Source organism: Ranitomeya imitator, chromosome 6, assembly GCF_032444005.1.
Source record: "Ranitomeya imitator isolate aRanImi1 chromosome 6, aRanImi1.pri, whole genome shotgun sequence".
Taxonomy (NCBI): domain Eukaryota; kingdom Metazoa; phylum Chordata; class Amphibia; order Anura; family Dendrobatidae; genus Ranitomeya; species Ranitomeya imitator.
The window spans coordinates 352,595,343-352,608,375 of NC_091287.1; the positions used below are offsets into that span (position 1 = coordinate 352,595,343).

General features: G+C 40.5%; 1 protein-coding gene across 2 annotated transcripts in view; it reads left to right on the forward strand.

Annotated features, from left to right (window-relative positions):
* Positions 1-11,923, forward strand: part of MBP (myelin basic protein) — a 282,046-nt gene extending 270,123 nt beyond the window's left edge. For both annotated transcript variants that reach the window (XM_069730949.1, XM_069730950.1), the window contains exons 8-9: positions 1,153-1,281; positions 10,506-11,923. In XM_069730949.1, the coding sequence (XP_069587050.1) occupies positions 1,153-1,281; positions 10,506-10,553 (177 nt within the window). In that variant the 3' untranslated portion in view covers positions 10,554-11,923. The remainder of the gene's footprint in view (positions 1-1,152; positions 1,282-10,505) is intronic.
* Positions 11,924-13,033: the final 1,110 nt, after the last annotated feature.

The following is a 13,033-nucleotide window of genomic DNA, read 5'->3' on the forward strand; positions in this document are numbered from 1 at the left end:
AAAAAAATTCAGTTTCTTATGTAATTTTTACCATGTATGCCGTATGGTGTCACAATGGCATGTGCTTTTCTTTTTAATGGACTCATTGAATCTAATAGACCAGGGGTCCCCAACTCCAGTCCTCAAGGCCCACCAACATGCCATGTTTTCAGGATTTCCTTAGTCTTGCCCAGGTAATAATTGCATCACCTGTGCAATGCAAAGGAAATCCTGAAAACATGACCTGTTGGTGGGCCTTGAGGACTGGAGTTGGGGACCCCTGTAATAGACAACCAAAGTAGCTCCTAGTATAGATTTAGAAAATCCATTTCAAGCACTTTCTTCTCAGTACAATCTGAATGAACTGGCGGTTAACCCCCCCCCCACCTCCCCCCCCAAGTTCATAACGGCCTTCCACTGACTAAGAGCAGGTTTCAAGAGTATTGTTTTCTTTGGATGACCAAATATGTGTTACATAGACAACTTGGTAATGGGCATTGTGTAATGCCAGATTTTGCCTACAGTAGTGCAGCAGGGAGAATACACATACTTGCTTGGGATGGATCAAGACGTTGGGAGATACTATAATAAAATGAGGATGCTGCCCTCTGTATTCTCTTGTGTTTCTATAAACTTTTAGGCTTTATGCCTTACCAGCCTGGAGCTTTCTAGCAAATTTAAAACTGTTAGATAAAAGGCTACAAATCAAAGATGAAAACGGCAGAGAAAGTCCATTTTCCTGGATGCTGAAGGCCTCCTCCATGCACAGTAGATGATCTTTTGATGTCCGTTGTTTGACTCATGAGCATATATTTAATTCAGTTACCATCTAATTTACTTTGATCACAATACAATTCTTTCTTGAAGAAAGCTTGTCATGGTCTATTTAGCAGACGCATCTATTTAGAAGAATCAGTATTCTACATGATGATATTACTATTAAATATGGAAGGCATTTCCATGAGTGCCAACATTTCAGTGACACTCCACGGGGTACGTAGATGATGTTGTTTTTGCTTATTTTTCTTTTAGGGGATGAAGTGCCTAAGCTCAGTTTGCCTTCATTATTCCATTCTGTCATGTGCACAGTACGGTTTACTTGTCTCATAAGAATGATCTAGTTATGGATTTCTTTGTATCAAGATTATGTTGTAACCATTTATTTTCCTGTAGGGAGGTGAGGGGCACAAGAGCTGCTATGGAGGATCCAGTCCCAGGTTCTTCGAGCACCACAAATCCTACAAGGGATACAAGGATGCGCACAGAGATGGCCAAGGAACTCTGTCAAGGATCTTTAACCTGGTAACATAAATATTCTGCATTACTTAAAATACATTGTATATAAAACTAAGTCTTTAATTTAGTCAATGTAGTCAATGTAGGGGTAGTTTTATCAAGACAACTAGTGATGAGCGAACGTGCTCGGATAAGGTGTTATCCGCGCATGCTTGGGTGCTAACAGAGTATCTTCAGCGAGCTTGAATAATATGTTCGTGTCCCCGCGGCTGTATGCCTTGCAGCTCTTTGACAGCCTCAACATGTGCAGGGATTGCTGTTTGATACAACACTTGGCCACACTTTTCTCCTGCAGGGTTCAGTAGTATTACATACCAGCCATTTAGATGAAAAACCAACCATGAAATACATAGATGGGCAGATCTACCAGTGAGAGAGACAATATCCTCTAGACTGGCAGGATTCAAGATAATAATAATAATAAGGTGTAGAATGGTTTAGTTCACAAAGATCTTGTAAAATCAACTCATTCAGTATGAAGTACATGTGTTTGTAAGGGCTTTGGATAGTGTGCGGCTGACAGCTGTTGAAGGTTTTTGGCCATTTTTACTCTTGACTACTTTGTGAATGGTTCATTTGCATGTCTAAGGCTGGTTTCAGACTTGCATACAGGAGGGCTGTGGATGGCAGCGTACTTCCTCCCTTCTGCCTCCCTGAAACCACACCTACGCTCCACCTACTTCTCCTTGCATCCTGTGTTGCCCTGCGTACCTATCTTTAACATTGGGTACACAGGGATGTGCATAGTATGCGGATGCCTCCACATGTGCAGTTTTGACACTGTGACGAACGCAACATGTTGCATTTTGTTGCGGTCGGCGCAGCATCAAAACTGCGCATGCAGAGGCATCCGCATACCACGCAAGTCCCTGCATTCCCAATGTTAAAGATAGGTACGCAGGGCAACGCATGACGCAAGGAGAAGTAGGCAGAGCGTAGACGGGTTTCAGGGAGGAAGAAGGGGGGAAGTACGCTGCCCTCCGCAGCCCTCCGCAGCCCTCCTGTATGCAAGTCTGAAACCAGCCTTAGACAAATTACCATAATTTTTCCCCAAAGTTTAACTCATTGAAGGGCAACATTTTTAAATAATATGTAAGCTCTAATATCAAAGGGGATTTCAGGAACCTACTAGTGAGGATCTGACTCCCAGCACCCTCACTAAACACCTGATTGAAGGGGCTGCAATGGCACATACATTTAATAGTGGCAAACTCACTCCAGTTCACATGTACCCTTAAGGACAGGTTGTTGCTGTTGAACCTTATGTTCCAAGCAAATTATTTTCTTCCTGCTTGTAATGTCCTTAAACAAGATATTTTTACTGCTGTACATACTGTGATGAGAATGATGGCTTTCTATTTTTTATCTTGTTATTCGGCACCTGGACAGGTTGATATTTATACCTGGGGACATTCTGCGACACTGCTACTTTATCTTAGTGTACCTGTTGGAGAACAATAGCGGCACTAGTATTTTAGAACAAAGCTGCCATAAATGAAGAACACTGCCTTCTTAGCTGCTTTAAATTTGCAGACAAAAAACGTATAAAATTCTTTAAACTTTCTTAATTACAATATGTTCAAATAATACATAGATATGAAACTCATATATTATATAATAATAATAATCTTTATTTTTATATAGCGCTAACATATTCCGCAGCGCTTTACAGTTTTGCACACATTATCAGAATCATTACAAACAGAGTGATCTATTTCAAGTGTTTATTTCTGTTAATGTTGATGATTCTGGCTTACAGCCAATGAAAACCCAAAAGTCATTATCTCAGTAAATTAGAATAATTAACAAAAACCACCTGAAAAGGCTTCTTAAGCATGTAAAAGGTCCCTTAGTCTGTTTCAGTAGGCTCCACAATCATGGGGAAGACTGCTGACTTGACATATGTCCAGAAGGCAGTCATTGACACACTCCACAAAGAGGGTAAGCCACAAAAGATCATTGCTAAAGAAGCTGTGTTGCATGCCTTGTGTCAAGCCACTCATGACCAATAGACAGCGCCAGAAGAGTCTTATCTGGGCCAAGGAGAAAAAGAACTGGACTGTTTCTTAGTGGTCCAAGGTGTTGTTTTCAGATGTATGTACATTTTGCATTTCATTTGGAAATCAAGGTCCCAGAATCTGGAGGAAGACTAGAGAGGCCACAATCCAAGCTGCTTGAGGTCTAGTGTGAAGTTTTCACAGTCAGTGATGGTTTGTGAAGCCATGTCATCTGCTGGTGTAGGTCTACCAGGAAATTTTAGAGCACTTCATGCTTCCCTCTGCCGACAAGCTTTTTGGAGATGGAAATTTCATTCTCCAGCAGGACTTGGCACCTGTCCACACTGCCAAAAGTGCCAATACCTGGTTTAAAAACAACAGCATAACTTTGCTTGATTGGCCAGCAAACTCACCTGACCTTAACCCCATAGAGAATCTATGGGCTATTGTCAAGAAGAAAATCACAGTTATCTGCTGCAGATCTAGCAGTTCTCTGATTGATGAGCTGTGTGTAACCCCACCCACATCATCAATTGGCAGCTTCTTGTACACACTGTACATTAACTGAAAACTGCCAATCAGTGATGGGGTGGGGTTATAACGAGCAGGAGGACTACATGGCACTAGACAACTAGTCCTCTAGAGATAATCTCCTGCTGATAAAACAGTGATTTTATCAAAACTACAGCAAACAGCGTAGTAAGTGACACATCCCTGGAATCAACACCTCTGCCTCTACATGAGGTTGCTCTCAGATTAGTTGACAAATACCTGGCAATAGATTCCCTTTAAACATTGATGTGTGAAGTGCTCTAGTAAACAGCCATAATGGCAGTCTTTCATCATTTTCTCATCAGCCACCATATGTTGTCCATACCTTTTTTGATCCAAGTTTCATATTGACAACTTGATTGCTATTAAATTGCTAAATACTGCCTTTGTGTTCTTCACTGTATCTAGATAAAAGGATTCTGTTTTAAATGGAAATGTGTACAGATGGTATAGAATTATCATTCAGGACTGCCAAGATCGGTTTGGCTTAGTGTTGAAAGTGTTCTTTGCCAATGTAATCTGTTGTCCCTAAGTCCTTTTTTATGGCTTGGCTCTAGCACACAGTTCCTACCCTCTGGGAATTTATATTCTCAAAAAATAATATATGGAGAGCAAATTCAGGGAATATTTTCCTCTGTATAATCTAAATGGAGTTTCAAAACAAAAATGCAAACTTTCTATAAATACAGTGAACATCCAAATGTGATGGTGACATTTTGTTATGCATACCTGATACCTCCCAACATGTGCATCCATATTAACTTCTGAGTACCAACCCTCATCCACCTGGGAACACTCATAAAACATCCACGGAATGGCCTCCTTCTTGCACATTTATGTGAGCCCATCCACTTTGTATCCTGTTTTGCAGGACAATCCTGCTCAGTGTGGAACAGTTGGAGACATGGTATGCCTCTATATGTGTTTACATGGACCATGATACGACCATCGATCAGTAAAGTTTTACCGATCAGCGCTCTACGTAGGCAGACCAAAGCAAACGTTCCGCACCTATACTAGATCACTCAGTGTGCATAGGCTGCCATGATTCTGGGCAGTACGAGTCCTCTTTACACAGGATAGTACACTGAGGAGAACGATGATTTTTTTTGTGCGTTTTGCAAAAGATCATTTCACCCGATGAGCGAGGGTTTTGCTCTTTCATTGGTGGATATTCAGCCTGTTCACACGTCAAGATAATGGTGAAATTAGTATTTTTAACAATTCTCGTTCACAATTATCTTACAATGTGAATGCCCCTTTAGACTGAATGATTTCACAGTTTTCCATCTTTCTTGACATTAGACATAGGGTTAGGACAATATGATCTTAAGTAATTCAATCATTAAATTGTCCCAAACCTCTATTAGGGCTCAGTTGGACCAAAATCGGAACGCAGTGCTCGGACTGGCTGGCAGCTCTTCTTAACCGAACGTGACAGCTGCATGTAAATATATGAAGCTGTTACTCTCAGGCCAGGAAAGTCACCGAACAGACTGAGCATTGCAGTCCAATTTATAAGGCCGTCTGACTGCAACCTTAAGGTACCTTCACACATAACGATTTCGTTAACGATATCGATGCAACGTCACGCTTTTTGTGACGTAGCAACGATATCGTTAACGAAATCGTTATGTGTGACAGCGACCAACGATCAGGCCCCTGCTGGGAGATCATTGGTCGCTGGGGAATGATCAGGACCTGTTTTTGGTCGCTGATCACCCGCTGTCATCGCTGAATCGGCGTGTGTGACGCCGATCCAGCGATGTGTTTACTGGTAACTAGGGTAAACATCGGGTTACTAAGCGCAGGGCCGCGCTTAGTAACCCAATATTTACCCTGGTTACAATTGTAAAAGTGAAAAAAAAAAAAGCAGTACATACTCACATTCCGATGTCTGTCACGTCCCCCGCCGTCAGCTTCCCTGCACTGACTGTCAGCGTCGGCCGTAAATCAGAGAACAGCGGTGACATCACCGCTGTGCTCTGCTTTACGGCTGGTGCTGACACAGTCAGTGCGGGAAGCTGACGCCGGGGGACGTGACAGACATCAGAATGTGAGTATGTACTGTTTTTTTTTTTTACTTTTACAATGGTAACCAGGGTAAATATCGGGTTACTAAGCGCGTCCCTGCACTTAATAACCCGATATTTACCCTGGTTACCCGGGGACTTCGGCATCGTTGAAGACAGTTTCAACGATGCCGAACTCGTTCCCCTGATCGTTGCTTGCTGGAGAGAGCTGTCTGTGTGACAGCTCCCCAGCGACCACACAACGACTTACCAACGATCACGGCCAGGTCGTATCGCTGGTCGTGATCGTTGGTAAGTCGTTTAGTGTAACGGTACCTTAAGTCTAAGAAAATAGTCACTGGAACTGAGTCTGACTGGTCCTATAGTGATTTAGGGATTAATAGTAAAATTATATATTTTGTCTAATATTTTACCCAAAGTAGATGAATATGGCAGATTTTATTGTAGATATTTCTGCCATTGAAACTTGATTTGGGTATATTCACATGTTGCATTTTTGCTGCTTTTTTATGCACTTTTTTTGCCACAAAAATGCATCATGTTGTCCCAGTAAACTAATCTCTAAAAGTAATAGTAGTAAAGTAATTTCTGAAATTTCATGAACATGTTAGCCAAGTTTTTCCTTGCAGATTTGAAGCAGTTTTCATATTTGCAGCATGTCAATTCTTCCAGCATATTTGCAGCTTTTTTCACCCATTTTAATGAATGCGAAAAAAACGCATCAGAAACACGGCAAAACACGTATGCTTTTATGCAGTATTTTCCTGCCAATAGACACTTTTTTTGCTGCAGAAATGTCTGCAACAAATACTTAATGTGCACATACCTTTTTATTTGCCTGGATGCGGGTTGTTTTGGAGACAAGCACGTGGATGGGACAGGATAGTCACAGAATCGTCTGCAACAAATTTCGCCATCATAAGGGGTTTATTACTAGTTCCTGTACATTATACTTTTGTAACATTATTCTCTACCATAGAATGGCAAACAGCCTCCTCTGTATATGCTGCTCATGAAATTACACTTTACATTTAGTAAAAATAAATGTTCCGATGCCGTAAATACTGTAAGTAAAAATATCAGTCATTAGTATAAAGATGGAACATAAAAGCCTCATTATTCGCACAACCTTCACACCACTTGGACACATTGCGATACTATCTATGACCCAGTAGGAGTGCAGCAGAAAAAAAAGGAAATAACAAAGTTTTGTAAGGAAAAGATATTATGATTATTCATTAGAACGCCTAATTGAGTTTTCTCAGCATCGACGTGTAATGATGTATTCAATGCAAATTGAGCGAGTGCAACCTAAATGTGGCAAAATGGTCAATTTATCACATGAATATTCACAAACACCGAGCAACGCAACATTATAATCAAAGAAAATTACATCAAAAATTGTTTTTCTTTTTGTGTAAAGCTCAAACACACTTGACTATAAATCTTATTATATTAAACTGTATAAACTGCAGATAATCCATAGTCAGTATGGAAATAACGGAAAATCATGACATTAATGTTATAGAACCACTGCTGAATTGTATTACAATTCTTGAACATTATTCCATGTATTAAATGTTTGGTGATGGCACCTGAGAGTGAAGAAAAGTGCAGGAATGGGGACTCTGTCAGCATACTATGACTGCTCAAACCAAGCATAGACGCTCGGTGCACCCTTGACGTGGCCAAACAATGAACTGCACCTTTCCATCTACTTGTTTTCCACCTATCTCCTCCCTACTCTCCCTCGATAAATTCAGAACTGTCAATCAAGGTAGGTGGTAAGGTGCAAGTTTGGCCGCTCCAAGGGTGCACCATGCGCCTGTGCTTGGTATGAACAGTCATTCTGTCCTTGCTGTCTCCTTTTTGGCTGTCAAAAATAGTGAGTAAATTTGCAAACTGCTTGTGAAAACAAATAAATGTGCAATTTACCACTCATTAGAAATTCTCTCTGTTCCCAGGGGATTTTTAATGCCGTTGTTTATTGCTTATTCGATTCAGTCTGTCAGTGGTGGCCAATCTCCTAAGCAGGGAGCACACTGTCTGTAAGCGCTGCTCTGAAGCTGGAGCGTGCCCAGCTGATCCGTCACCAGATTTCACAAAACGAACTGCCTTCATCATTAAATGGATGTCGTAGCCCTGATGTACTCACTTTGAAATATCAGGCTGTGAATGCAATTCTGATATTAAATTAGGTATTTTATTAATCCAGTTAAAGAGTGAGAGAACTCATGAGTACAAGTGTATTTAGTCTCCACCCACCTGCAGCTTGTACTGAGCAGTGTGAAACTACAGCATGGAGGAGGGACATTGAGGATCTTATCAATCAGGATAGGTTCAGAGGGATCCTACAGCAATTCTGAGATGAACTTTCCAAGTAAGTTAAATAGCCTCATCAGGTCTAAGATATCTATTTACTTATGTATGCAGTTTCCATTATGAATGCTTTAGGCAGGGGCTACATGGCACCTTTATCTGCACCAAAGGTTTCTGTGTGCCACTGCTACATTGCAGATTACTACGGGTACCGTGATGAACATGCAGAAATTGAGAACCAGCTGGATCTTTGTGGCTTGTCACTGTATCTTGCAGGTTGCAATGTGACCCCATTGCCTTGCACTATGCTGCAATGTACCAGTGGCACAGAGTGATCTTTGGTTGGGCCAACGTCGTCATGTAGATCTCGCATTAAGCTGGTTGTCTCACCAGATTACCTTTACTATACATCATATGAGGTTAGATTGATGTCATGGAAGGGTGTTCCTCATTCAAAAGACACAATCCCCACTAGTCAGGGTGGAAACTTGCTCATAAAGAACACCTCTTACTTGGAGACCCCTACCCAATCCACGAATTACAGTATCAGCCATACATTTGAGTGACATATATGGCCACATATTCCCTAAATGCAGCTGCAGGTTCTTCAGCCGATTAGGTGATTTCCAGGATCTTCTGTAGCAATTTGTGGTAATTAGCCGATCACTGGACTAGCTCCAATTTAAAGGGAGGTTTTGTGATTGGACAATTGCCTAAATTACTGCCCATTTTGGGGAGGTAAGAAAAGCGTTCTCCAGACATGTTAATACGAGATCAGCAAACATGACTTATGTGATGTTATAAAACCACTCCTATACTGGGAACAGTCACTACAAAATGTTTCCACCATTACTCCCATGCTCCGTGCAAGGCATTGCATTTACAGGCCTTTGATGAAGCCTCATTTCATGCAATATCCTATTGTGTTCTGTGGACAGATAATGTCCCAAGGAAAAAGCTTTCTACCGAGCATAATAAGGACGAAATAAAAAGGCAGCACAAAACACTGAATATTGTCATTCAACATCGTGTGGCTAAAATTGCTACAGCAGATATGAGCTTTGACCTAAAAACATTTGGAGACATAAAAGTTCTTTTTTTAGCTATTACTGGTTTATACCTTCTTTGTATATAGACTCCTTTCAAACTTATACATGAGAACAGGAAAAATAGTTATTTCATATTATATATTTAACTATCAGTCCAGGACACGTTGGGGTCTAATAGATGTATTAGCCCAGCATAAGAAAGGTTAACTTTACTCCAGTAGACCCCATAACTGGAAGACAAGGGCTCCTCAAATACTCCAAACAGGAATTGTCACCGTTTTTTTCTATTACTGTGATTCTGAATTGTTTCAAGCCAAGTACGCTCATTACTATGCGAGTTTCACCCGCACTTTGGAGCCTCCACCACAGAGGCTGTCCAATATCATAGGAAGAGTCGCACAGAAGGCTGTAAATGCCAGGCCAACTCCCCCTTTAAAAATGTAAAGAGACCCTAACCTATTCACTTATGGACGGCAGAAGAGTACTCCTTGTATATATAGCTCCCCTATATATTCAGACCAGTAAAAATGACAGACCCCTTATAAGCAATACCACTATGGCCAACAGAGCCACGTCACAATGTGTTAGCTGGATACCTACTCATATAATTAACTTGCCTACCATGCCCTCTTTCTATGGGGAAGATGAGTATAAGAGCAGGAGGATCAAGATGATTGTGATGACACAGTGGCAGGACAGACACTATGCGGGACCAATGAAAGATAGCAGGCTTCCTAATCTGGACCGGCTAAACGAGCTCATGTGCTGATTACTCTAAAAGCATGCTAGCCCATATGGCACTACCTGGCCAATCGGCACTACCTGGGCAATCGGCACTGCCCTAGCAATCACCACTGCTGGATATCAAGGCAGTCTTAGAATTACTACCCTTCAAAGGCAGAGGGTACCCTCTCCACAGGATGTGCTCAGATCAGGAGTTGAGAGCAGTTCAGGATCTCTATAAAAAATTATTTTTAAAATACCATTACACAATGTACATGGGATGACAATAGGTTTTCTCCTAAATGTACTGTTTATTAGCAGTGATTTGACAGTATATTTCATGATAAGCGTCTATCCTGTAGATTTTGTTCAGTCACCGCTGTGGGACAGGTAGGGAAAAGGAGCAACTGTCCATGTGCCAGATATTTCATGTGCCACATATGCAATGTACCTTCTGTAGTAACACTATAAAAAAACTTTGCCTCTCGGAGAACTGTCTCGTTAGTGCCGCCAACATGTTTTGTTCTCATCAAGTGTTATGGCTTTCTTTCTTGCAGGGAGGAAGAGACATCCGATCCCGATCAGCTTCCCCCATGAGACGCTGAAGTCTCCGAGATGCCTACTCCAAGTGATACACCCGCCTCTGTAACCTGAAGTGCCATTACCAATAACCTTACTACTTTGTATAACGTTCATAGGAATATAAACAATCTGTCAGGTAGAGACCGAGAGCGGAGACTGCGGATAATTTGTGTTGCCAGTACCTAATTACACATATAGTTGATTAATAGGATGATGGAAACACAGTGATGGACTCTGCTGTCTGTTCTAACCAAACATTAATACAGTCACAAGGCCAATTATGGCTTCGAAGACCCCAGATTTATTTTTCTTAGCATTCCTATAAAATTGCAACCCTCGGCGAGACGAGATGCAATGTGTTGCCTGGCCAGACAACATGGGAGATAAATAAGAAGTTAACAACCCAAACTTATATTTTATGAGGATTTGTCCTGCTCCTTGATGCTTTTGGGTTATATAGTGGTGCTTTTTATGATTTTGCTTTCGATAACATCCATTCTCTCTCACATGCATGTTTTTCTTTCATACTAGGTAGAGACAGCAGTTCTTGAGGGTAGTTGGGTGAAGGGCAATTTTAGCATGTGAGAAGGGTGCAAGGTATAGCTCATTGATTTGAAGTAGAGGACAATGGATACACCAAAACACAGTAGGGGGTCTAGCTCTGTCCTTGCCATATTATGGGAGGAGAGAAATAGTGGGAGAGATTGGGTATTTCAGAAAGTCTAGAAATATCCTAGGTACTGTGCACACATTCAGGTTAATCTGCTTCCTCTTGTCACAATTCTGACTTATATAATCCTCTATAGTCTAGGAAACCTTATACAAGCATGGAAAAAAAAGAGCAATTGACTCGTAACCTTCTGCAAATGTTACCTTGGTGTATTAGTGCTGCCTTGCAGAATTATATTTAGACTACTGTACTTAAAATTAGAGAGTTAACAGAAAGTTAACATTAATGACCTTCTTATATTAGGGGCCCTGGAAACCACAGACGCCCAAATAGCTCTTCTGAATTGCACTGTTTTATTTTTCTCTTAATTAAGTAAAATGTACATTATATTTACCTTTATTTAATGGACCTTCCTTGATTTTCCAGCATACATTTAATGGGGGAAATTCTACTATACCCATGTTGCTATTTAAATGTATCTTGTTCGTTAGTGTCACAACTTAATATGTTTCGGTACCATGTACTAATATACTGCTCCGGGTTATGGGGCTTTCAGTATGCCAAAATCTCTCTGGCAGACTCTATACATCATGCCAAGATCATAGCCAGGACTTTATTCTTTTTTTATAGGTTTACACAGCAAAAAAACAAACAGAAAATGAACATTATCCTTTTATGGTGTCATTAAAGATATTGAAATAAAATAATCATATTAGAAATGAATGGGTTTGTATGGTCGTTATTGAAAGTAACGGTGCAATTTATAGACAGTACATGGGTGTGCCAAAAAATAAATATGCTGATCCGGGTGTAAAAATTCAGTTTAAATTGCTCCATATGTTGAACATTATGGAAGATTCAGCAAAGTAATTTCGCCAGAAATCTGGCATAAATTCCCATGATGAGTTGTACAATTTTTACACAACTCAGAATTGCACAAAATTTTTGCATCTTTTGGCATTTTCATACGAGTTTGCTCCGGCAGAATGGGCAGAGCCAAGGGAATGAAGCAAGGTGAGGGCCTTGTGCCTGGTTTAATCCATGACAAGCGGAGGCGTTCCTTACACCAGAAATTTTACCCCAGGCAGAGACTGGAGTAATATTCGGCACATGAAAGCTAATGTCATTTGTCAAACACCCCTGATTTATTATGAAACTTATGTTTCTTAACGAATCAGAAATCTCTGAACCCAACATGCTCCCTCATCAAGACCAGCGAGGAAATCACCTGTCTTGTAGAATTAGGGCCTAAGGGTTTTTTTTATTATCTTTGTAAATCTTCTATCAGTGTTTTAGACATTATATAAAGAGTTTACATAACTATAAATGCATGACTACATTCTTCCAAACACAGTACCATACCGGTCCACATGTTTTGAGTGGCTGAATTCACATTAACCCCTTTACCCCAAAGGTGGTTTGCACGTTGATGACTGGGCCAATTTTTACAATTCTGACCACCGTCCATGTATGAGGTTATAACTCTGGAAGGCTTCAACGGATCCTGATGATTCTGACATTATTTTCTCGTAACATATTGTACTTCATGATAGTGGTAACATTTCTTTGATATTACCTGCGTTTATTTGTGAAAAAAACGGAAATTTTGTCAAAAAATTTGAAACTTTTACAATTTTTCCAACTTTGAATTTTTATGCCCTTAAATCATGGAGATATGTCACACAAAATGCTTAAAAAGTAACATTTCCCACATGTCTACTTTACATCAGCAAAATTTTGGAACCCAAATTTTTTTTGGTTAGGGAGGGTTAAAAGTTGACCAGCAATTTCTCATTTTTACAACACCATTTTTTTTAGGGACCACATCACATT